Source organism: Mobula birostris, chromosome 14, assembly GCF_030028105.1.
Source record: "Mobula birostris isolate sMobBir1 chromosome 14, sMobBir1.hap1, whole genome shotgun sequence".
Taxonomy (NCBI): domain Eukaryota; kingdom Metazoa; phylum Chordata; class Chondrichthyes; order Myliobatiformes; family Myliobatidae; genus Mobula; species Mobula birostris.
In genome coordinates this window covers 60,470,955-60,493,332 of record NC_092383.1, presented here as the reverse complement: position 1 = coordinate 60,493,332, position 22,378 = coordinate 60,470,955, and the positions used below count along the sequence as shown (strand labels likewise).

Sequence of the window (22,378 nt, the reverse complement as noted above, 5' to 3'; positions counted from 1 at the left end):
AAAATCTGGTCAATTGTTTACGTCTTTAAAGAATGGGGGACCAAATCCTGGTTCTGTAAAATAACACCGTCAGGAGTACAAAGTAAAGCTCGTATTTCAGTCCAAAGCTCTCGCACACCTGATTACAGTTCATGGCACAATAACATGTAAATTCCATAAAAGCCATTCGTAGATCAACTCAGATTGCTTTTAATGATTTTGAACTCTAAGTACAGGATGTCCTTGGTGATAGCAGTTTCTGCCATAAGCACATCGAACTGCAATGCCCACTCTTCTCTCCAGACACTGCAAGTGACCAGATGGCAGATCACAGAGCTTCCTCAAGATGTCGTACAGAGTCAACCTGCATTTTCAGCATCTGCAGATTTCCTCGTGTCCGCATTTTTAAACTCACAATTCTTTCCTTCAAAGCAATTATTTCCTCTTCATCTTTCTTCCTGTTCTCAAAATGAACTTCAATTAAAGTCTGCAGCTCTAAGAGATCCTTCTCCATACGTTTACGGTGGATGTCCTGCAAAATAGAAACCATGTACATGAGCTCCATCTCATTTAACAGTCTCGCAAATCCTTAAAAACAAGAGGTTAGTATAGTATCATGATTTATCCTTAGGGAAAAAAACGGGTAGATCTAGGATAAATTGTTGATGCATCTAATCTCATCTATGACTATATTGAGCATAACATAGTGGGCTTTAGAGCATCATGAGTGCAGGACCAACACACTGCAGAAGGTTTTTCATTGATCTACAGGAAATGCAAAATTTTGGCTTCGTATGTGCTTCAACCATATCAAAACATTGTAGATGATATGGTAGACACAAGGGACCATTTCCTTTAGTATGGGAACTGGAGTAAAGATCATAATCTTAAAATGAGAAGGAGGTGTAATCAGGAAGATTGTTCCCACATAAAGATCAGTGAAAGCCATCTAGAGGTATGGGAGTGAATGACAGAATATGAAATAAGTGACAAGAAAAAAAAACTGCTCAATGAGCAATAAACAAAACAAAGAAGGAAAACATGCTTACATCGAAGTCGACCCTTTCTCCATCTGGAATCTTAGGTGGCACAAGGTTGGGCAAAAAGAGTCTACAGAATCAAAAAAATAATTAAACTGTGTTACATCATGTTTGTTGCTCCCAAGCTCACTTGGCACGTCGCACTTTAAAAGGAATAAATTATCTACTATGCTTCTAAGATACTAATCAAGGTATTTTCTTTGTATCACAGATTACTTCCAGGGGTCTTCAATTTAATTGATTTCACCTGCCCAGAAGTAATTTTGCTGGTTATGGCAGCATTATGGATTTATAACTGGGCAAACAATTGGATGCCTGGACCATTAATCCACACATTCCAGTCTCACCATGGCACTAAAACTAATTAATGACTGTGAAATTAGTGGACTTTTGTGAAAAAGGAACTGCTTAGGGAAGGAATCTATTACACTTTCCCAGTCTGAACTATATGTTACATTGAGCCCGCAGTTGCAGCAGTGTGCTTGAATCACAACTGGCCCTTGAAGTAATTTCCAAACAACTCTCAGGGTAAAACGCTTGAACAATAAATGTTGGCTTTCCAGTGATGCCGGCATCAAACAAATACATAATAATATGTAGCAACAATAAGGTTAAAAATTGTGTTTCAGCAACTAGAAAAAGCAGATCATCTTCCTTCAGTTCATCAGACAGTAGGTTGAGGTAGCAGGCTTTGCTTCTCATTTCCTTCTGTAATTGTGGCAGAAAAAGGACAATGATATTTGATCCCTGATTTCACACAAGAAACACACACAAAATGCTGGAAGAACTCAGCAGACCAAGCAGCATCTAATGAAAAGAGTACAGTTGATGTATCAGGCTAAGACCCTTCAGCAGGACTGGAGGAAAAACTATGAGGAGTCAAAGTTGGGGGGGGCGGGAGGAATGAAGGAAGGGAGAAACAGAAGGTGATAGGTGAAACCGGGAGGGTGGGAAGAGTGAGGTAAAGAGCAGGAAGTTGATTGTTAAAAGAGGTACTGGGCTGCAGAAGGGGGAATCTAATAGGAGAGGACAGAAGGCCATGGAAGAAAGAGAAATAAGGAGGAGCAGCAGAGGGAGGCAATGGGCAGGCAAGGAAACAAGAAGAGAGAGGGAAAAGGGGATGGGGAATAGAGAAGAGGGGGGCTATTACCAGAAGTTTGACAAATTGATGTTCATGCCATCTGGCTACCCAGACGGAATACGAGGTGTTGCTCCTCCAACTTCCTACTTCAATGAGGCCACACTCAGGTTAGAGGAGCAACACCTTATATTCCATCGGGTAACGTCACTGGACATGTGATTAGGAAAGAGGAGTTAGAATGCATGGTAATTATGGGAAAGATTGAAGGGAAGAAAGCAAGAGGAAGACAAAGACAAATGATGATGGAGACAGCAGCCAGAGAACTGGAAATGAATACCAATGAATTGATCCACTTGACTCAAAACAGGAGTGTGTGGGCCATGGCAGTCAAAGCTCAAACTGGGCATGACACCTGATGATGATGATGATCCTGATGGCATGAACATCGGCATGAACATCGATTTCTTGAGGTTCCGGTAATGCCCCCCTTCTCTATTCCCCATCCCCTTGTCCCTCTGTCACCTTGTCTCCTTGCCTGTTCATTGCCTCCCTCTGGTGCTCCTCCCCGTTGCTCTTTCTTCCATGGCCTTCTGTCCTCTCTTATCATATTCCCCCTCCAGCCCAGTGTCTCTTTCACTGATCAACTTCCCAACTCTTTTATTTCACTCTTCACTCATGCTGTGTTTCTCAATCCTCTCCCACCACACTTTAACTCTGATGCCCCATCTCTTTTTCTCCAGTCCTGCTGAAGGGTCTCAGCCAGAAACATCAAATGTATTCCTTTCCACAGATGCTGCCTGGTCTGCTGAGTTCCTCCAGCATTTTCTGTGTGTGACTTGGATTTCCAGCATCTGTAGATTTTCTCTTGTCCCTGATTTCACTCATTCCTGTTTGCTGGGACTCACCATTTCTGATCCAAATTGCATCCCTGGACCATAGTAAGAGACTCCAATCTGACATCTGAGCCCATGTGTCACGAAGTGTCATTTCATTTGTAATATAGAGAAATTCATCTGTTAACCTTAGTTGGCAGCACCTATGCATTAAACAGCACGTCACTCACCTCACCTGGATTCACCTATCACTTGTCAGATGTTTCTCCACCCCTTCCCCTTACCCCACGTTATACTTGCTATCTCCCCTGTACTCTTCAGGTCATATGAGGGGCCTCAACACAAGATATTCACTTTCTATTTCCCGCCACAGATGCTGTCTGGCCTGCTGAATTTCTCCAGCAGGTTTTTTAAAAACTTCTATATTCAGCAGCATAATTGTGCATAACAGGAGCCCATAAATGGCAAAGTTTTATGATTAGGTTTTGTTTAAGAAAAGGATTGCTGGGTGTGGGTAAGCATTGGAGTGGCAGTCAGGAAGAACTTTCTTCTTGGAATAGGATTGTGAGATCTTTTATAGGGTCTCTGTTTTATTCCAAAACATTCCTCTGTTGCTGAACTGAAGTACATGTCACAATAAAGATCACAACTCATACTGGTATGTTATTTACTGAGCTTCATAAATATTTGAATAACGAAAGAAATGATTCAAAATAATGAAAGAGATTAATCTTTCAAGTTGTACTTACCTTGGTTTGGGTTTTTCTTCTTTGATATGGAATATAAAAAGAAGTGAAATGTTTGTTATTCAACGATTTTAAAGTAAATAATTAATTTTCATTGCCAAGTAGTGAGGAAAATCTGTTCAATGAATTAAATAATCAAATTACAAAACTCTAGATTTATTCACCTGTGCCTGTCCATGAAGCTATTTTTGTTAACTAACTTGTTAATATCTTTTTTCATCAATAACACACCTTGCTGTGAAAACTACTGGCAAGCTAGCACAGCTTTTTAGATTCTTACTTCATCTCTTCAGGTACTGGGCCTTAAATGCTATGCCCATCCAACATGGAAATGCGCTTAGGTTTCATTGTGAAAAACAACTCAACAGCTACATTGTTTATAAATTATCCGTATTACATTAAAGTGTAGGCTTGTTGGCCTAACCGACTGTTGAATCACTTTCTGTTGATAACCATCTCTAAAGAAAATCTGTTCCATTGCAGGTAAGGTGCCAACAATTCCAAGTGCAATGTTCCTCAGGTTAGAATTATTTAAAAATGACATAGGCATTTAAAAGAATGATTGTGATATATTTATATATAGAGGTATGAAGAAAATGACAAAGTTAGTGTTGGCTATCCATGATAAATCTGTAGCCATTTGGACAGTAAGGTAGTTTTTATTCCATTGGCTTTTTGACAATCAATTCAATAAATTATGTAAGTGATTATTGAAGTGTCAGTTTGAATCTGTGTTACTGAAGTGGTCGGGTGAAAGTGGAAGTATAGATTGTGACATTAGCCATTTGTCCCATTTTTCAAATTAGACTAGGCCAAATGGTACTTTGGCAGTAATTCAAAAGCTGTTTTTTACTTAATTGTATGATTAGACACAATAACTCTTGGGAAATTTTAGAAGTGTAAGTGACTATTTTCTTAACCTCCATCCTTTGCATTAGTGTTTGTAAAATATAAAAATACACTATTTAATAAAAGTTATTATTTTATTAAAATAAAATTGTCAACTTATATACAAACAACAACTTGTATCTTTGCTGTGACAATCAAAGATTTGCCAATTTCAATCACATTTTCTGCCGTTGCACATTTTGAATTGGGTTATGGGATAATAAAGTCAGTCAGCAACCAAAATAATGTGTTGACCTACCTTGCTTTCCTATTGTTGCAGTACCAATGATGATGTTTCTTTATGCAGATTAGTAGTATAGTTAAGCAGTGAAAGTTCTGTGTAGAAACCTCACACAGGCTCAGATCTGGACTGAGGGAGCAGTGAAGGGAATTGATAGTCTAAATGGAGCCCAGGGATAAAGGTGACCGCTGGAAACAAAAACCAGGGTAGGTGGTAATATTGGCCAAATAGTGCTGCTTGTTAGGAAGTGTCACCTAATGACTAGGTCTTAGTGGCAGGTGGGAGTTACCATACTGGAGTTGGAGTACAGGTGGCCAGAACAAATTAGAACTTTGCACAGTTAGCCTAGCAATTGTGGAGGAATGAAAGGTGAATGAAACATGAAAGATCTCAGCAGGCCAGGCAGCAACTATGGAAAAGAGCAAGCAGGAATCATGAAGAGTCTCGGCCCGAGATGTCAACAGCTTACTCTTTTCCATAGATGCTGCCTGGCCTGCTGAGTTCCTCCAGCGTTTTGTGTGTGTTGCTTGGATTTCCAGCCTCTGAAGATTTTCTCTTGTTTATGAAAAGGTCTTCCTGGGTTGGGTTCTCTGTGTTGCCACTCCAAGATTCTTCTTCTTTCTTTTAAACTGCTATGAATAGACACTCAGGAATGTTGAACAATGTCATTCATTGCAATAAAATTTTCTGATTTCTTACATGCTCTTCCTCAATGTGAAAATAGAAAATTGTCCCTGGAACTATCAAGCCAGAGTGGTAAAGTTTGACACAGAACTGACGTTAATGGTGTTCCCTTCCAAGAAGTAATTTTCAAACATGGATCACTGAAAAGTAATCATTGATATGAATCTAAATTTTAAGGCCATTAGACACTGTTTCATGATCAAATGTAATGATGAAGTATTTGGCCCAAGTTAGTCTTCGCAGGAACAAGGGGAAAAAAACACAATTCCACATTACACCTCCTTCTCTTGAGTTTTCCTTTTTGAAACATCTCTCATTGTTAATTATTAAAAATATTTTAGCTGTAATGTATTAACTGCATTAATTCTACTTAATTCAGAAGCTATCAGGCAGTCAGTGTTTGATTAACCTTTTCACTAAATGTTCATCTTCTGTTAGACTGAAAGAGAAACTTTGTAAAGTATAGCTCTTTGTTTGAGAGTGTTTTACTCCTCAGGATTAAATTGATCAAACATGGTTTTATTTTCACTTGTATATGTGATTGGCTGGATAAAACTGCAGAAATATAACACTTGTTATCCAGGGACAAAGCACAAATACCCTGAACTGAGAGGGTAATGCATTTTACATCTGGCCCTTCAGCTTTACTCCAGGGAGGTGTGGATGTGTAATGTAGCCCTGAAGAGTGGCTGTTTACATTATTTTACATAAATTAAGTATTCATTCAAATCTTTTAAATGAACTTTTACCATAGAGCTATGCAGCATACATCAGAACTTTTTTCTGATCATTGTGCCTGTCTAGACTAATCACACTTACCTGGGTTCCTTTTACATCCCACTTGGTCATGATCATTCAATTAGCCATTCAGATGCTTCCTAGATGTTACTTTTCCTGCTCCACCACCTCTTGTGGCAGTTTATTCCAGATCCCAATTGCTCCCACCATTAACATATAGATTGGGTGAACCAAATTGGTAAGGGTGCTGAGGAAGGGGATTTCTTGGAATATATGCGGGATGGTTTTTTGAACCAACATGTCGAGGAACCAACTAGAGAGCAGGCTATTCTAGACTGGGTATTGAGCAATGAGGAAGGGTTAATTAGCAAACTTGTCGTGAGAGGCCCCTTGAGTAAGAGTGACCATAATATGGTGGAATTCTTCATTAAGATGGAGAGTGACATAGTTAATTCAGAAACAAAGGTTCTGAACTTAAAGAAGGGTAACTTTGAAGGTATGAGATGTGAATTAGCTAAGATAGACTGGCAAATGACACTTAAAGGGTTGACTGTGGATATGCAATGGCAAGCATTTAAAGATCGCATGGATGAACTACAACAATTGTTCATCCCAGTTTGGCAAAAGAATAAACCAAGGAAGGTAGTGCACCCGTGACTGACAAGGGAAATTAGGGATAGTATCAATTCCAAAGAAGAAGCATACAAATTAGCCAGAAAAAGTGGCTCATCTGAGGACTGAGAGAAATTCTGAGTCCAGCAGAGGAGGACAAAGGGCTTAATTAGGAAAGGGAAAAAAGATTATGAGAGCCAACTTGCAGGGAACATAAAAACTGACTGTAAAAGCTTTTATAAATATGCGAAAAGAAAAAGATTGGTTAAGACAAATGTAGGTCCCCTACAGACAGAAACAGGTGAATTGATTATGGGGAGCAAGGACATGGCAGACCAATTGAATAATTACTTTGGTTCTGTCTTCACTAAGGAGGACATAAATAATCTTCCGGAAATAGTAGGGGACAGAGGGTCCAGCGACATGGAGGAACTGAGGGAAATACATGTTAGTAGGGAAGTGGTGTTAGGTAAATTGAAGGGATTAAAGGCAGATGGTCTGCATCCCAGAGTGCTTAAGGAAGTAGCCCAAGAAATAGTAGATGCATTAGTGATAATTTTTCAAAACTCTTTAGATTCTGGACTAGTTCCTGAGGATTGGAGGGTGGCTAATATAACCCCACCTTTTTAAAAAGGAGGGAGGGAGAAACCAGGGAATTATAGACCGGTTAGCCTAACATCAGTGGTGGGGAAAATGCTAGAGTCAGTTATCAAAGATGTGATAACAGCACATTTGGAAAGCGGTGAAATCATCGGACAAAGTCAGCATGGATTTGTGAGAGGAAAATCATGTCTAACGAATCTCATAGAATTTTTTGAGGATGTAACTAGTAGAGTGGATAGGGGAGAACCAATGGATGTGGTATATTTGGATTTTCAAAAGGCTTTTGACAAGGTCCCACACAGGAGATTAGTGTGCAAACTTAAAGTACACGGTATTGGGTGTAAGGTATTGATGTGGATAGAGAATTGGTTGGCAGACAGGAAGCAAAGAGTGGGAATAAACGGGACATGTTCAGAATGGCAGACAGTGACTAGTGGGGTACCGCAAGGCTCAGTGCTGGGACCCCAGTTGTTTACAATATATATTAATGACTTAGATGAGGGAATTAAATGCGGCATCTCCAAGTTTGCGGATGACACGAAGCTGGGCGGCAGTGTTAGCTGTGAGGAGGATGCTAAGAGGATGCAGGGTGACTTGGATAGGTTAGGTGAGTGGGCAAATTCATGGCAGATGCAATTTAATGTGGATAAATGTGAGATTATCCACTTTGGTGGCAAAAACAGGAAAACAGATTATTATCTGAATGGTGGCCAATTAGGAAAAGGGGAGGTGCAATGAGACCTGGGTGTCATTATACACCAGTCATTGAAAGTGGGCATTCAGGTACAGGAGGTGGTGAAAAAGGCGAATGGTATGCTGCCATTCATAGCAAGAGGATTTGAGTACAGGAGCAGGGAGGTACTACTGCAGTTGTACAAGGTCTTGGTGAGACCACACCTGGAGTATTGTGTGCAGTTTTGTTCCCCTAATCTGAGAAAAGACATCCTTGCCATAGAAGGAGTACAAAGAAGGTTCACCAGATTGATTCCTGAGATGGCAGGACTTTCATATGATGAAAGACTGGATCGAATAGGCTTATACTCATTGGAATTTAGAAGATTGAGGGAGTATCTTATTGAAACATATAAAATCCTAAAGGGATTGGACAGGCTAGATGCAGGAAGATTGTTCCCGATGTTGGGGAAGTCCAGAATGAGGGGTCATAGTTTGAGGATAAAGGGGAAGCCTTTTAGGACCGAGATTAGGAAAAACTTCTTCACACAGAGAGTGGTAAATCTGTGGAATTCTCTGCCACAGGAAGCAGTTGAGGCCAGTTCATTGGCTATATTTAAGAGGGAGTTAGATATGGCCCTTGTGGCTAAAGGGATCAGGGGGTATAGGGGGAAGGCTGGTACAGGATTCTGAGTTGGATGATCAGCCATGATCATACTGAATGGCGGTGCAGGCTCGAATGGCCGAATGGCCTACTCCTGCACCTATTTTCTATGTTTCTATGTTCTTTTTCTGGAGAAACCTATCCCATGAGCTAAAATTAAACCTCCTGCCTCTCACCTTAAACCTATGCCTTCAACTTTTCCCTACCATGGGAGACAGACTCTGTCTCTCTAATCTATCTATCCTAATAATTTTCCATGCCTCTGTCATGTCACCTCTCAATCTCCATTGTCATTGAAAATACAGACTTAGCCTATCCAATCTGTCCTTACAATATAATTGTGAAATTGTGTCTTTAAACAATTTCTTAATTAATTTTCTATCTTTAAACTTTTATTCCTTTTTTCGTACAAATGTTTCAATCATCAGTATATTGCATGCCAAACTTTGAGATCTTCTGTATGTCCTGAGGCCAATTTGCTGCTTGAAGGCCTTTGGGAGAATGCCTTACAGCAAGGCTACTAAAAGCAGGCATTAATGAGAGAATAGCTCAGGGAATGCATTATATTTGGGATGATTACTGAATATTATCATCCATGTGTAGCTTGAGAGCCAATGGACATTTCCAGTTTACAAACAAAATCAGAAGAGGTTAGAAAAATAGCTAATTACTGAGAAAAATATGAATGTTTATATATTTCCTACCTTGGGCATCTTCAGTAGTTTTATCTTCTAGGATTTAAAATGATAAATGAAGTTTTATGATTATTTGAAATTATATTCAGTAATTTTCATAATTAAATGTGCTGTGGTTTTAAAAATAAAATGTGTATCACCTTTATGATATGCATAACAGAATTGTTTCAAGTTTCTAAATTTTTTGTTAATTGAACTTTCTCACTTTATTAAATCTGATGGTACTTTTTTGATTCTCTTCATCTCTCAACATCAACAGCTGGAAAGAGATTGCTTCACATTGATAATGAAAAGGAAACAACCCAAATGATATAAAATGAAAAACATTTTCAATTACTGCTACAAAATTGAAACTGTAGAGAAGTAAAAATAGGAAAAGCAGGAAACACTCAGCAGGTCAGGTAATATCTGCAGAGAGAGAAACAGCTGATGTTTCATCTAGATTTGGAAAAGTAGAAATGGAATCTGTTTTGGGTTTCAAAGAGAGGGGGAAGAAGTCGGTAGAATGAAGCGAGGGTTCGTGATAAGATAAAGAAACCAGCAGACAAGTACTCGTCAACTGAAAAAGGATGGTCAACGTATCTCTGCAGTTGGTAATAAATAGGAGGTAATTAAGGACATTGGAAAATATCAGAAAGGAGAAAGAAATAAAATAAATTTTGGAAATGTGACTGGAAGAGGCAAACTTCTAAAATTGGTCAATTCAATGTTGAGTTCAAAAGGCTGCTCTGTGCTAAAATGGGAGGTGAGGAGCTGCTCCTCAAGATTAGACTAAGCTTCATTGGAATTTTAAAGGAGGTGGAAGACAGAGTTCTGAGTGAGGGTAGGATGGAGAATTAAAGTGATAAGTAACTGGAAGTTCCGGTTCACCCTTATTACCATATGGAGGTGTGATCAAGCAATCTGTGTTTGGTTTCCCCTGTGTATAGTAGCCAACATAACGAACTCTGAATGCAGCTCACTAAATTGAAAGTAGTACAGGTAAGTTATTACCTGGAGTTTCTGGGTCCCTAACTGATAAGAAGGATGAAAGTGAAAGGGAATATTTGGCACTGGTGGTATAAATTTTTGAATGTAAATATTTGGCTACATTTTTCTCTTCATAATTTCTTAACCAAAGATGACACAGGATGTTTATTACACCCTCGTGCTTCGCCGAATCCTAATTGCTTTCCCTGCATACTTTGACAAGTTATTTGAAGACTGACTCATCAACATTTCATAAGCTAATTGATACCATTTCTATTTAACTTTGACCATTTGATATTGATAAGACAATCACTTGAGGTAGATAGTTGCATGCTCCTATTTATGCATATTTTATTCCAAATATAGCAGTACTTCTAACTTTATTTTCATGTAATTCTTGAGTATTGTAATTTAGTTATTGAATATTGTAATTTTTGTTGCATGTAGCACCAACACACCACGGCAATTTCCTAATACATGTAAATCTATACAGCGAATACAGTTGATCCTTTATCTAGATCAATTCTTTGGCAGGAATCTCCAGCAAGTAATTTTACAGCTAAATATTTATTCTCCAGCGAGTAATTTTACAGCTAAATATTTATTAAGACTTGCTCTCCTCGAAACTAATCAATAAGCTTCAAGACCTTGGCTTCAATACCTCCTCGTGCAACTGGATCCTTGATTTCCTATCTCGCAGATGCCAGTCGGTTTGGATTGGCATTTGGCAACATCTCCTCCACAATCACCGTCAGCACGGGTACACCACAAGGCTGTATGCTTAACACCCTGCTATACTTGCTTTATATTTATGACTATGAGGCTGAGCACAGCTCCAGTGCCATATTTAAGTTTGCTAACACACTGATGTTGTTGGCCAAATCAATGCTGATAACAAATCAGCATATAGAAGAGAGATTGAAAATCTGGCCGATTGGTGCAATAACAACAACCTCTCACTCAGCAAGACAAAAGCACTGATTATTGACTTCAGGAGGAGGAAGCCAGAGGTCCATGACAGTCCACATCGGGGAATCAGAGGTGAAGAGGGTCAGCAACTTTAAATTCCTTGGTGTCATCATTTCAAAGGATCTGCTCTGGGTCCAGCACATAAGTGCAATTTAGAAGAAAGCACAGTGGTGCTTCTACTTCCTAAGAAGTTTGTAAAGATTTAGCACGTCACCTAAAACTTCATCCAAAACAAAACCCCTCAAACCTCAGGCTCTTGAACCAGAGGGGATAAATTCACTCAACTTCACTCGCCCCATCACTAGACTGTTCCCATAACCTATGACCTCACTTTCAAGGACACTTCATCTCATGTACTTGATATGTGTTGCTTATTAATTAATTAATTAATTAAGTGATTAATTCTATTTTATTTGCACAGTTCATTGTCTTTTGCACATGGTTGTTCTTCCGTCCTGTTAGGTGTGGTCTATCATTGACTTTTTTTTTGTATTTCTTGTATTTACTGTGAATGCCTGCAAGAAAATGAACCTCAGGGTTGTATTTGGTGAAATTTAAGTACTTTGATAAGTTTATTTTGAACTTTGAGAGTCGTAATGTGCTACAGTATGGCAGAAAGAGGGAGAGAGGAATGGAATAATGTTTTTGTCACCTTAATTACTTTTATTTAAACATTTGGAATGCAAAATTTGGCGCATGCAGAGAAACATTTTTAATAAAGGCAGCGCTAGGTGTAGTTTACAAATCTTACCTTCTTCATCATCTTCATTTTCCTCAGCTGAAATAAGCATTCAAGATCACAGGTCGTTGAAACAAATTTTGGAAAGTCAGTGCGACAATATACTTAATACAGTAACAAAGCACTATTTCTATTCTACTGACAGTGGAGGTGTTAAATTAAATGAGTCAACAAAGGAACTGCATTAGGTCATAAAAAAGTAGTGAGATGTCACATAACAAGTAAGCTAAAATATATTATTGAACGGAATGAAACTACTTACAATGTCATATATTCCCCTCCATTTTAGATGTCTCAATGAACTTGTAAAATCTCATCTCTGACAGGCAAAGTCACAGTTTCGTAAACACAAAATACTCTGCAGATTCTGGGGTCAAAGCAACACTCGCAACATGCTGGAGGAACTCAGCAGGTCGGGCAGCATCCACGGAAACGATCAGTCAACATTTCGGGTTCCGGCCCGAAACATTGACTGATTGTTTCCACGGCTGCAGCCCAACCTGCCGAGTTCTCCAGTGTGTTGTGAAAGTCACAGTTTCAATGCTTCCCTCCCACTCACTAAGAATTTGAATTTTCAGTGTTGGTAGTCCAAGGTAATATCTTAAATATATTATCAAATGCTTCAACAGCAAATTCCTCCACTGAAAGAAAATGGTAAATTGTTGAACTTCAGAATGCCAAAACAAAGTTATTAATCATCATTTAACAGTCAAGTACTCCCAAATTTCCAGCCAAATTAGTGCAAAGCTTAAACGATTCATTCTTTTATGGCTTTTGTTTACAGATAATATATAATGGCAAATTTGAAATAATTTACCTTGTTCCTTTTCCACTTCGTCTACAACATTGAGAGTAGAAAACACAATGATTAATGATCTAAAACTAATCCAGTGGCATTTGATTTAGTTCAGTCGTCATTGAGAAAGAAATGTATTATTACTTAATTTATCTCTCTTTTCTTTTGACTAACAAAACTGCCTCATCACAAAAAAGAGCTAAATCTAAATTCTGGAATACAAACCTGGGTCTCAATGATTATGTGGATTGTTGACTGCGTTTGGCATTTACAATGGTAGCAATTGACAATAAGATCCCGCTGTGTTTCAAAACAACTAAAGATCTGAAAATAGCCAGCTGTTAGATTTGGAGGGAAAGACAGGCTGGCATGGAAATAGTTTATTATCCTTTCTCAATAACTTCCAAGCAATAGTGACGGAAATGTACTCTGTATTTAATGGCATGTAATTTACAATTGTAATGCTGTCAAAACCGTCAGTAAATATTACACTGAGTTCTAAAATGTAAGTTAAATTGAAAGCAAATTTTAGAAGCTTCTCAGAGTGATATCTACTTCACAGCTGTTGGAATTCTCTCAAACTGAAATACCTCTTGAATTCACTAAAATAGTAAGATCTTATCATGCACTGCACTATTTTCACTATAAAACTCAGCACCATTGAATATAAAATGTTGTGCTGCATGCAGTAAAAAACATTTGGATTAGTAGGTGTAAAGGAAAGATTTAATGGGAGTAGTGCTGATTGATGGACACCTTAGTTGGTCTGGATGCATTGGCCTGAAAGGTTTGTTTCTGTAACTCAAAATCTATGAATTTGCATTTACCTAAGCTCTTAAACAGTACAATAAAGTATAATTCCTGGTGAAATCTCTCTGAAACTAAAAAAAATCAGTTATGATCTTGGCCTTTCAAGACTATTATTTCAAAATTCCATTTTACTGAAATGTTTTAAGTAGGTATTTTTAATCGAGCACTTCAACATTTTATTTTCGACATTGTGTGTTTGTTTTTATTGAGACTTTAACTTCTCGTTATGCTGTCTGAAGAATTTGTCAGGATGATTAATGCTTCAGCTTTGCTTGCAGGTATTAATTGCAGATGTTGGAATGAATCCTACTCTAGGTATTGGGTAATCAGCACTATGGGGATCCTAAATTCTACTGCAAGGTTCTGTTCAATTTTAACAGCAACCTACCAGTGTAGTAGAAAACTGGAGGGAAAGTTTCATTCTAAAGACAGTCCAATGTGGTGATTTTTGAAGAGGAGGTGTGAGACGGAAGAGGAGGTTTCTAGGCCTAGGCCTACGGACAATTCTAATAAGGTTAATGATGAAGAAATACTATTTTCTTAGTCACTTCACTGCGCTAGTGCAACAATGGACACAAAAAGTCTGTCTTCACAATAAAAGCTGCTTATAGATGTACAGGTTATATATGGACTGGTGATCCAAGGTATCCTATTCCATTGTGCGAACTTACAAAAGTAGCAATGGTGCCACAAAATTGAAAAGACACTTAACTACAAGTCACAGCCATATGACACATACAAGTATTGATTACTTTAAACGACTATTGGAATCTCAAAGCAAACAGATTAAAGCTCTTGAAAATAAAGTCACAGTTGTAAAAAAGCATAGGAAGCATATTATTTAATAGCTTTAAGACCAGTTCATCACAGAATGTTTCAAAAACTATGAGAAAACCTGAACAAAGAGCACACCAAACTCCTGCTCCATATAGAAATCCAGTGGCTTAGCAAAAGAACAGTTCTCAACAGGGTGTTTGAGCTGAAGGTAAATTGCAGGATTACTTTCCAGAAAATAGTAGGCCAGATTTTGTGAATGGCTGCAGAAACTAGCCTGCTTAACAGACAGTTTTCATCACATGAACCAGTCGAACAATTCTCTGCAAGGCCCTGGAGAAAATGTTTTGACTTCAAGTGACAAGATTCCTGGTTTTAAAAGGAAATTGAATCTTTGGAAAATTCATTTTGCAAAAGGAAATCTTAAAATGTTTCCTTTGCTACTTGGGCTTGACAGCAAGGAAGAATATTAGGAAGTCTCGAGTCTTATGCAATACAAACCACCTGGAGAGTATTTTTCCTCCCTTTCAACACAAGTTTATGAATGGGGGTGAGGGACCTTTTCTCTGAATCTTCTGCTCAGCCTGAGAACCTGACTTTGAGAGAAGAGGAGGAACTTCGTGAGCTGAACTCTGATCATGTACTCAAGATGAAATTTACTGACCTGCCCCTGTGAAAGAAGAGTACTTTGACATTCATAGGAAAGCAATGAACATTTTTCTGCAGTTTTCAACTTCTTACATGTGTGAGAAAGCTTTTTCTTGTTTATCAAGCATCAGGAGCAAGGATAGAAATTGACTCATTTCAGCTGAAGGTGAAATCCATGTGTGCTTATCTCAAGTTTGACCCAGAATTGAGAAATTTATTATGTTTGCCTTATGAGTTTTTAAAATTTTTGGAAGGGAAAGAAAGAAAATAATTTCAAAAAAGGTAAGCTAAAAATTCAACCTCTACTCAACAGAGCATTGACAATTATTTTTGGATTATTACATCTACAAATTACTGATCATGCTAACGTACATGAGCTGCAGATATAATAATTTTATGCGAGAAATATCTCAAGGGTTCCACCAGGACAAAAAGGTTGAGAAAAGCTGGTCTATACAAAGCAAGTGACCATTCAAGAGCATGAATTGACCTTTGCACTCTTCAATGAAAGGGAAAATTTTCTCTTCACAATTAAGTGAATTTATCAGTACACTACAGTAAGAATATTCATTTAATTTAAAAGCTCTAATGTTTATTTTTGCAGGTTATCTTCACCAGAGATTAAGCAACAATGTTATTTTTTCCTTATTTCTGGCCTCAGATGGTTAATTATAATTACACCTTTTATAACCCTAAAATGAGCTATTGCAAACCAGGATTAGAGAACCAAAATATTCCAAGTCAACACATATCAATTAATTCTTGGTTTAACCAGTTGAGTTAATACAGTTGTTAGTTCTTTAAGATTGTCATACCTGGGGGAGGTGGTGGCATAAGCTTCCAGTATCCATTAAATGCTCCCAATGGTGTGTGCCTCAAATAGCCTCTGATCACCATATCCAACTCCTGGCCTTCACGTCTGGTTTAGCTACTAACCCTGGCAGGACTGTTTCTACTGACAGGAGAAGGGGCAAAGGTGCCTTAAGACCCGTTGCTTTGGGCAGAAGGGGCTCATCAGCCGTGGTTAGAAGCTTATCTAGGAGAAGGAAAGCTCAGGGGAAGTCTTTGGGAGTAAACCTTGAGGAAAAATCTGGTGCTGGAGACCCTAAGGCAGTCCTACGTTGAGTTCAACAATGACTGGCTGCTCCTGCCTTTGGATTCATCAGCTGTGCTGCACGGGCAACAGCTTGCTCTCCCTGGTTGGTTTGCCTACTGGCTTGCATGTCACATAGTCAGCTGGCATGCAACATCCATGGTCGATCCCGGCCAGTGGAGAGCCTCAGAGTAATACAGTGGGTGTGCATCTAAACAACAATAATTCTTGCATGAACTCTACTCAATTTTAAGTATTAAGAAATTTGAGTGAATAAGAATTAAAATTCTATTTACCATTTTCTTCGGGTACATCTTCTGTAATAGAAGCAATGTTGTAATTTTTAAAAAATCAATATAGTTAAACAACAAAACTTTCATAAATTAGTTGCATACCCACACAAAAGTAAAAGAAACAGTAAAAGTTTAAGAACAAATTACTATATTGTAATTATAAAATTTGCCAATACTTCACAAAAATTTGGAAACTGTTCACCTCCATAGGGTAATTAGTGCCTGCTTTCTTTATGCTAAAACAAATATTTAATAATGCACACCAGCATGAAACACTATTTGTTTTCTCTTATAAGAAACATCAGTATACAATTTCCAACTGAACAATAACATTTGAGATATTGGTTATTTCCAAAATTAATTTCCAATGAAGAGAATTCTGTAAGGCTGTCAAATGTGGTCCCAGTACTTTGCAGCACCTTTCTGCTATGGATTGGAATACCTTTCTGGAAAATTATGTTTAAGAGTACCCCTTGCAGTTGCGTAATCTATAAACAAAGGATGGAAGAATATCTGTCTGAGCAGTTTTAATAGAAAATTAATTCTGGTTCGGACTGAAACTGATGTGGTTACATGGGCATTGGGGCAGTTTATCTTGCTTTTTTTATTTTTATAAACTTTTAAGTAATACTATTTGCTGTCTTGTATAATTAATTGATCAACATTCTTATGGTTAATTATAGACATAGTAGGAGTAGTTTCTCACAATGGTGTCGTGTATTTGAACAAACAAGATTATCAGATGCTGTCAGGGAGCTGTCTAAAATTATGTAATATAGAGGCAGAGCAAGTAGACACTAAAAATAACAAGAATAAGAGCACTGCCAGGTATTGCACCATGCCAAATTTACTTCTGTAATTACTGAAGAAGCTAGTGCATGAAGTTATAGATTTCACATAAGAAGTTTGACAAGCTGTGGAATGCATTACTAAATGCATAGATAGGTATAAAGAACAGGATAAGTGGCTGATTGAAGGAATTCGATCTTTTTAATTTGATATTTTAAGCTTTGTGGAAATTGCATTATTCTGTATCTCTAAAACAGGTCAGATTCGTCTGGGACTGCAACCCAGACTCTCTTGAGTTACTGGTGGAGAGGAACTCATTAAACAAACATTCTCCATTATGGACAATCTGACACATCTTCTCCATGATCTACTGAATAAACAGTGGAACACCCTTTCGAACAGACTCAATCACAAGGATCATTACAGAAAATCTTTCCAACCAAGTGCAATAGGCATATACAACAGTTCATCTCTATGAGACAGGAGAACGCACATCATAACACAATAGTCTCTGCTTTATTATTTCACACATTTATTGCACATTATTATTGTGTATGTTATTATTCTGTACTTTATTACTAGTGAAGTCTGCACACTGCTAAATGTGGTTTTAAGTGTTGCTGCTGTAATGAAAGAATTTCCCTTCAGGATCAATAAAGTACTTCTTATTATGCTATCTCATTTCTGATTCAGATCAGATTCCAATTTATTTATCATGTGTACATTGAAACATAAAGTGAAATGCATCATTTACATTAACTGCAACACACCTCAAAATGTGCTGGAGCAGGCCGCAAGTCCCTGTGCCAGGTCATGTAATTCGCTAGTCAGGTATTTTGGCATTTGATCGAATATCTAGCCACAATATGTTTACTACAATAACTGAATATAATTTAAGATATAAATTGTGTGAGCTCTAAAATTCACGGCAGGTCAAAATCTAAGGAAGTGAATACACTGAGGGATGGTAGAAATAACTCCAATAATATTCTCTCTGGAAGGGAATTCAAACATTTTGGAAGCTTGTTGAGAAGACAAATTGAACATGGGCATCAGAGAGTGATACCAAATGTATTGGATTAAGTATGCAGACAAACTTAATCTAATTTTGACCAGGTTTATTCTTTTAGTTTCAGCTGTATAATAAAATGACTCAAACTATCAGCACAATAGTTGTGTTACTGAGCAGGTCATCTCAATAAATATCAGAGACATGAGTTCAAATCTGTCTTGGCAGTAACTTTGAGTATTTAATCATCTAAATTTATTTTAAAAGCTTAATATCGATAATGATAAGTATGAAATTAACAAATTGTCATAAAAAATTTAGTTTCATAGCATTTGAGAATTGCAAACTCAGGACATCTATTCATGCAAGTAGTCGACAAACACATCATAATCCAGTCAACACATAAATGATAAATCATCAAGACAGCAGTACACAACAAGGCATAATTTCTGAGCCTGTTTGTGATAACCACTGATGTTTATTTATAAAGAATATTCGGCACATCTTTAAGGTGGACTAGCAATATTCTTCAATCAAGAGTTAAATTGCTTGTCAAGTTGCTAGCCATAATTATCCATGCAAAGTTTATCTGAAAGCATAAAACAGCATCTTCCCCTTCTATTTATCAAAAAATTGCCAAAACAGACATAACTAATCTTAATTTATAAGAATAATCAGAAAGAATATTGCACACCTTCAACAACTTCTTCTGTTATAGCAGGCAAATAAAACACAAGAAAAAATATTTTATAGAGGTCAGTGAATGCTCCTTCGACAAAAAATGGAACTGCAAGATGATGTTTTCCATTGTCTTACCTTCCTGTTCCCTGGAGGGAAAAGCATAATAATCATCAAGTTTGGCAAAAGCTCAGCACATCTTCAAAATAGCTGATCTCTACAAAATAGTTGAGTCTAACATTCACAATATGGGTTATGTCGAGTTAGGTGATGACACAAATCTTGAAATTAAGGAGGAAAGGTTAGACCAATTTTCCTATTTTTGATGAATATTCTAATGAAATGGATTCAATGCATGGATTCAAAGCAAAAAGGAAATTGGTTCCCAGATTCCACCAGTCACGTTCACCGTAGGCTAGTGACCAGTTAACCTACCACATTGTCTTAGTTACGTGGGATGAAAACAAAACTACTGGAGAAAAATTACACATTCACAAGGAGAATATTCCAAGACTCACACAGACCACATCTGAAGTCAGAACTGAAAAAAATAATTTAAAATATATATTGTAATAAGTACTATACTTACTCAACTTCCTCAAATTCTTCTACAACCTCTTCAGTGTCTGACATGTTCAAAATAAGTTCTTGGAGTTAAAAAGATAAAACTCAAAATTATCTGTAGTCCAGTAATTTTTGAAAATGATTCTACAGAACTCCTTGAATTACTTGCATTTAAAACAAAAATAGATGCTGGAGTTTTGAAATAAAACAGGAGAATACTGAAAATAGTCAGCAGGTTAGACAGAGTCTGTGGGAAGGCAAAGTTTCAGATCAAAAATCCCTCATTAGGAATTTGAAAATGTGAAAGCAAATTGAGATTAGGGGAGGGGAATACTAATGATGGGGTGATGCTAATATTTATGGAGCTATTTGTTCAATAAATTTGTAAAGGTAATTTGAGAGAGAGAGAGAATAAATAAAGGGACAAGTTAAAGCTGTGAAATGTAGGTCATAGCTATGGCTGACACTGGAAGCTGATGGGTAATGCCAAAATTGCCCAATAGATTGGACAGTGCACTTTGTTAGAGAACATCTGAATTAATGTTGCAATTGGATACCTAGGTATCTCAACTAACACAATTTGGATACAAAGAAGAAAAGGGGGTTTATCTGAAATTGTTATTTTGAAAAAGAATCCTAAAGGCACCATAGTGTGTTAGGTACATTGTGCTTAGTGTTACAAATTATTTTATTGGCAGCTCCAGGTTAACTTAAAGAGATGTAACACATTGAAGCAAGTCAGTGACAGACCTGGAAATAAGCTTATCAAAATCATTCAGAAAGATTCAAGATTGTTTATCGTCATTCTTCAGTACATGAGTGTAAAGGAGGACAACATGAAAAGTTCAAGTTTATTGTCATCTAACTGTGTGCATATACAACTAAATGAAACAACACTCCTTTGCACCAGGCTGCACTCACAATACATACAGTATACCACATACAGCACATGAAATAAAATATTACTACAAATATATCAATAAGATATAATTTAAAATGTATGTGAAGTTCACAGCACAAGTGAACAGTACAGTAACCAGTAAAAGCTTGCTGTCCTAGTGACAAGACCTCAGCAGTGGCAGGATATTCATTAGTCTTATAGCCTAGGGGAAGAAACTGTTACCCTGTCTGGTAGTACTAGTCTTGATGCTTCATACTTCCAGCATCATCCTTAGTAAATAATATTTGAATAAGAATATTGGTTAGTATAGTCTACTGTCTCTCACTATAAATGAATGGCAGGATGTAAATCCTTGTCTAAGCAATGGAATTGTAAAACAAGCCTGCAGATATATCTCTGGAAAAGAGATGCGCAGAATGAATTAATTGAAAGTAGTGAGTCCTGTTTACTCCTAAAGACAGAGTATACCTTGCTCGCAGTGAGTGGAGAGAAAAGCATAAGCACATATATGGCCATGATTGTCCTGGTATTGCTAATGTAACTCAGCCAGTAGGCAAGAGTGAATGAATACTGGCAGATAAGAATTGCATCTAATGGCATGTTACACTTAACTCATCCTTCATGGATGCCCTTTTCTTAATCCAAGGAGAATTCCTACTGACAAACTTACTGTTTGAAAATTTGTTGGAAGACCAAGTCGCACTAATCATCTGACCATCTTAATGTATAGATAGAAGAAGTGAGAAGTTGGTTAAAACATGGATTCAAATTGCAGTTTGAAAAAAAATGTTAGGCTATTTAAGAACTTTTCCGGTTTTAAAATGTATTTAATTACCTTAGTCACTCATTGTATGCAGATGCGTAGATGACCATATGCAATGCTGTTGTTGATACTCAGGAGTGACATTAATATCTAAGTATGGTATTACGGTCTAACTTTAATATGTATATTTGTATATGGGCACCCATAACAGCACAGGCAGAATGGCCTATTTTCTAAGGGGCTATGTTAGCAATATGTTGTTTATTAATCAAAACATCAAAAATCTATTCAACTACTTATAAAATTATAAAATAATTATTTGGGTTTTTACAACATATTTTAATCTGTGCTAATCATAATGTGTGATCTTGCACAAAATCAATGTAAAAGTAGAAAACATTTCAGATTAATTTAGGCATCAGCCAGTTTCCATTGCCACTGTTGGACAGTTACCAGATGAATTTACAAAATCATGATTTATTTTTCTCCAAAGATCTGGCGGTAATGTTCCATTTTAGTTCAATTTATAAAACAAAAATTCAATCAGCCTATCACTATTTTCAGTAGTTATTCAGGTAAGCTACTTATTTAAGAAGCATGAAAAGCTAAATTCTTCAATTGATTCCAGGATTATTTTATTTTCTAATTTTAAAAATGCTTCACATTTATTGCTAACATTTTAGGGCATCCTAACATTTCCAAATATTAATTGCTTTTACTTGTCAACATGGATACTACTTTTACCACTTGAAAAGGAAGTATTATAGATAATGTAAAGATTGCTTTTCAAAACCATTCAGAATTTATTCAGAGATTGATCCCATTGGGATAGAGAATTACAGAAGCATATTTAGATGGAGTCTTCAGATGTTTCCAAATGACTACCGTGAGCCTCGCTTACAACTGTGTCAAGTGGCCCACTTACCCTCCTGCATAGCTGAAATTATTCCAATTCTCTGTCCTTTTAAAGAAGTATTTATTAAAGAATATAATCATTTTAGATAAGAACTACCTAATAATAGGTTCTAATCTCTTTCATGGCCTTAAATGCATAAGAAATTAGAATGCGCTTAGGATTTATGAAGTCTCTTCAGTGAAAAGCAGATT

At 37.1% G+C, this 22,378-nt stretch overlaps 1 protein-coding gene across 2 annotated transcripts in view; it reads right to left on the bottom strand.

Moving 5' to 3' along the window:
- The window catches only part of LOC140209928 (troponin T, cardiac muscle-like), a 35,581-nt gene extending 16,499 nt beyond the window's left edge, over positions 1-19,082 (bottom strand). The window contains exons 1-8 of one of the 2 annotated variants that reach the window (XM_072278600.1): positions 19,060-19,082; positions 16,571-16,591; positions 12,971-12,991; positions 12,166-12,192; positions 9,486-9,512; positions 3,683-3,701; positions 1,029-1,089; positions 395-511 (exon numbers count right to left, since the gene is read on the bottom strand). In XM_072278600.1, the coding sequence (XP_072134701.1) occupies positions 395-493 (99 nt within the window). In that variant the 5' untranslated portion in view covers positions 494-511; positions 1,029-1,089; positions 3,683-3,701; ... (3 more) ...; positions 16,571-16,591; positions 19,060-19,082. Of the gene's footprint in view, positions 1-394; positions 512-1,028; positions 1,090-3,682; positions 3,702-9,485; positions 9,513-12,165; positions 12,193-12,970; positions 12,992-16,570; positions 16,592-19,059 lie in introns of those variants that run through there. The other variant, XM_072278601.1, reaches the window with a different exon arrangement.
- Between the last annotated feature and the right edge of the window lie 3,296 nt (positions 19,083-22,378).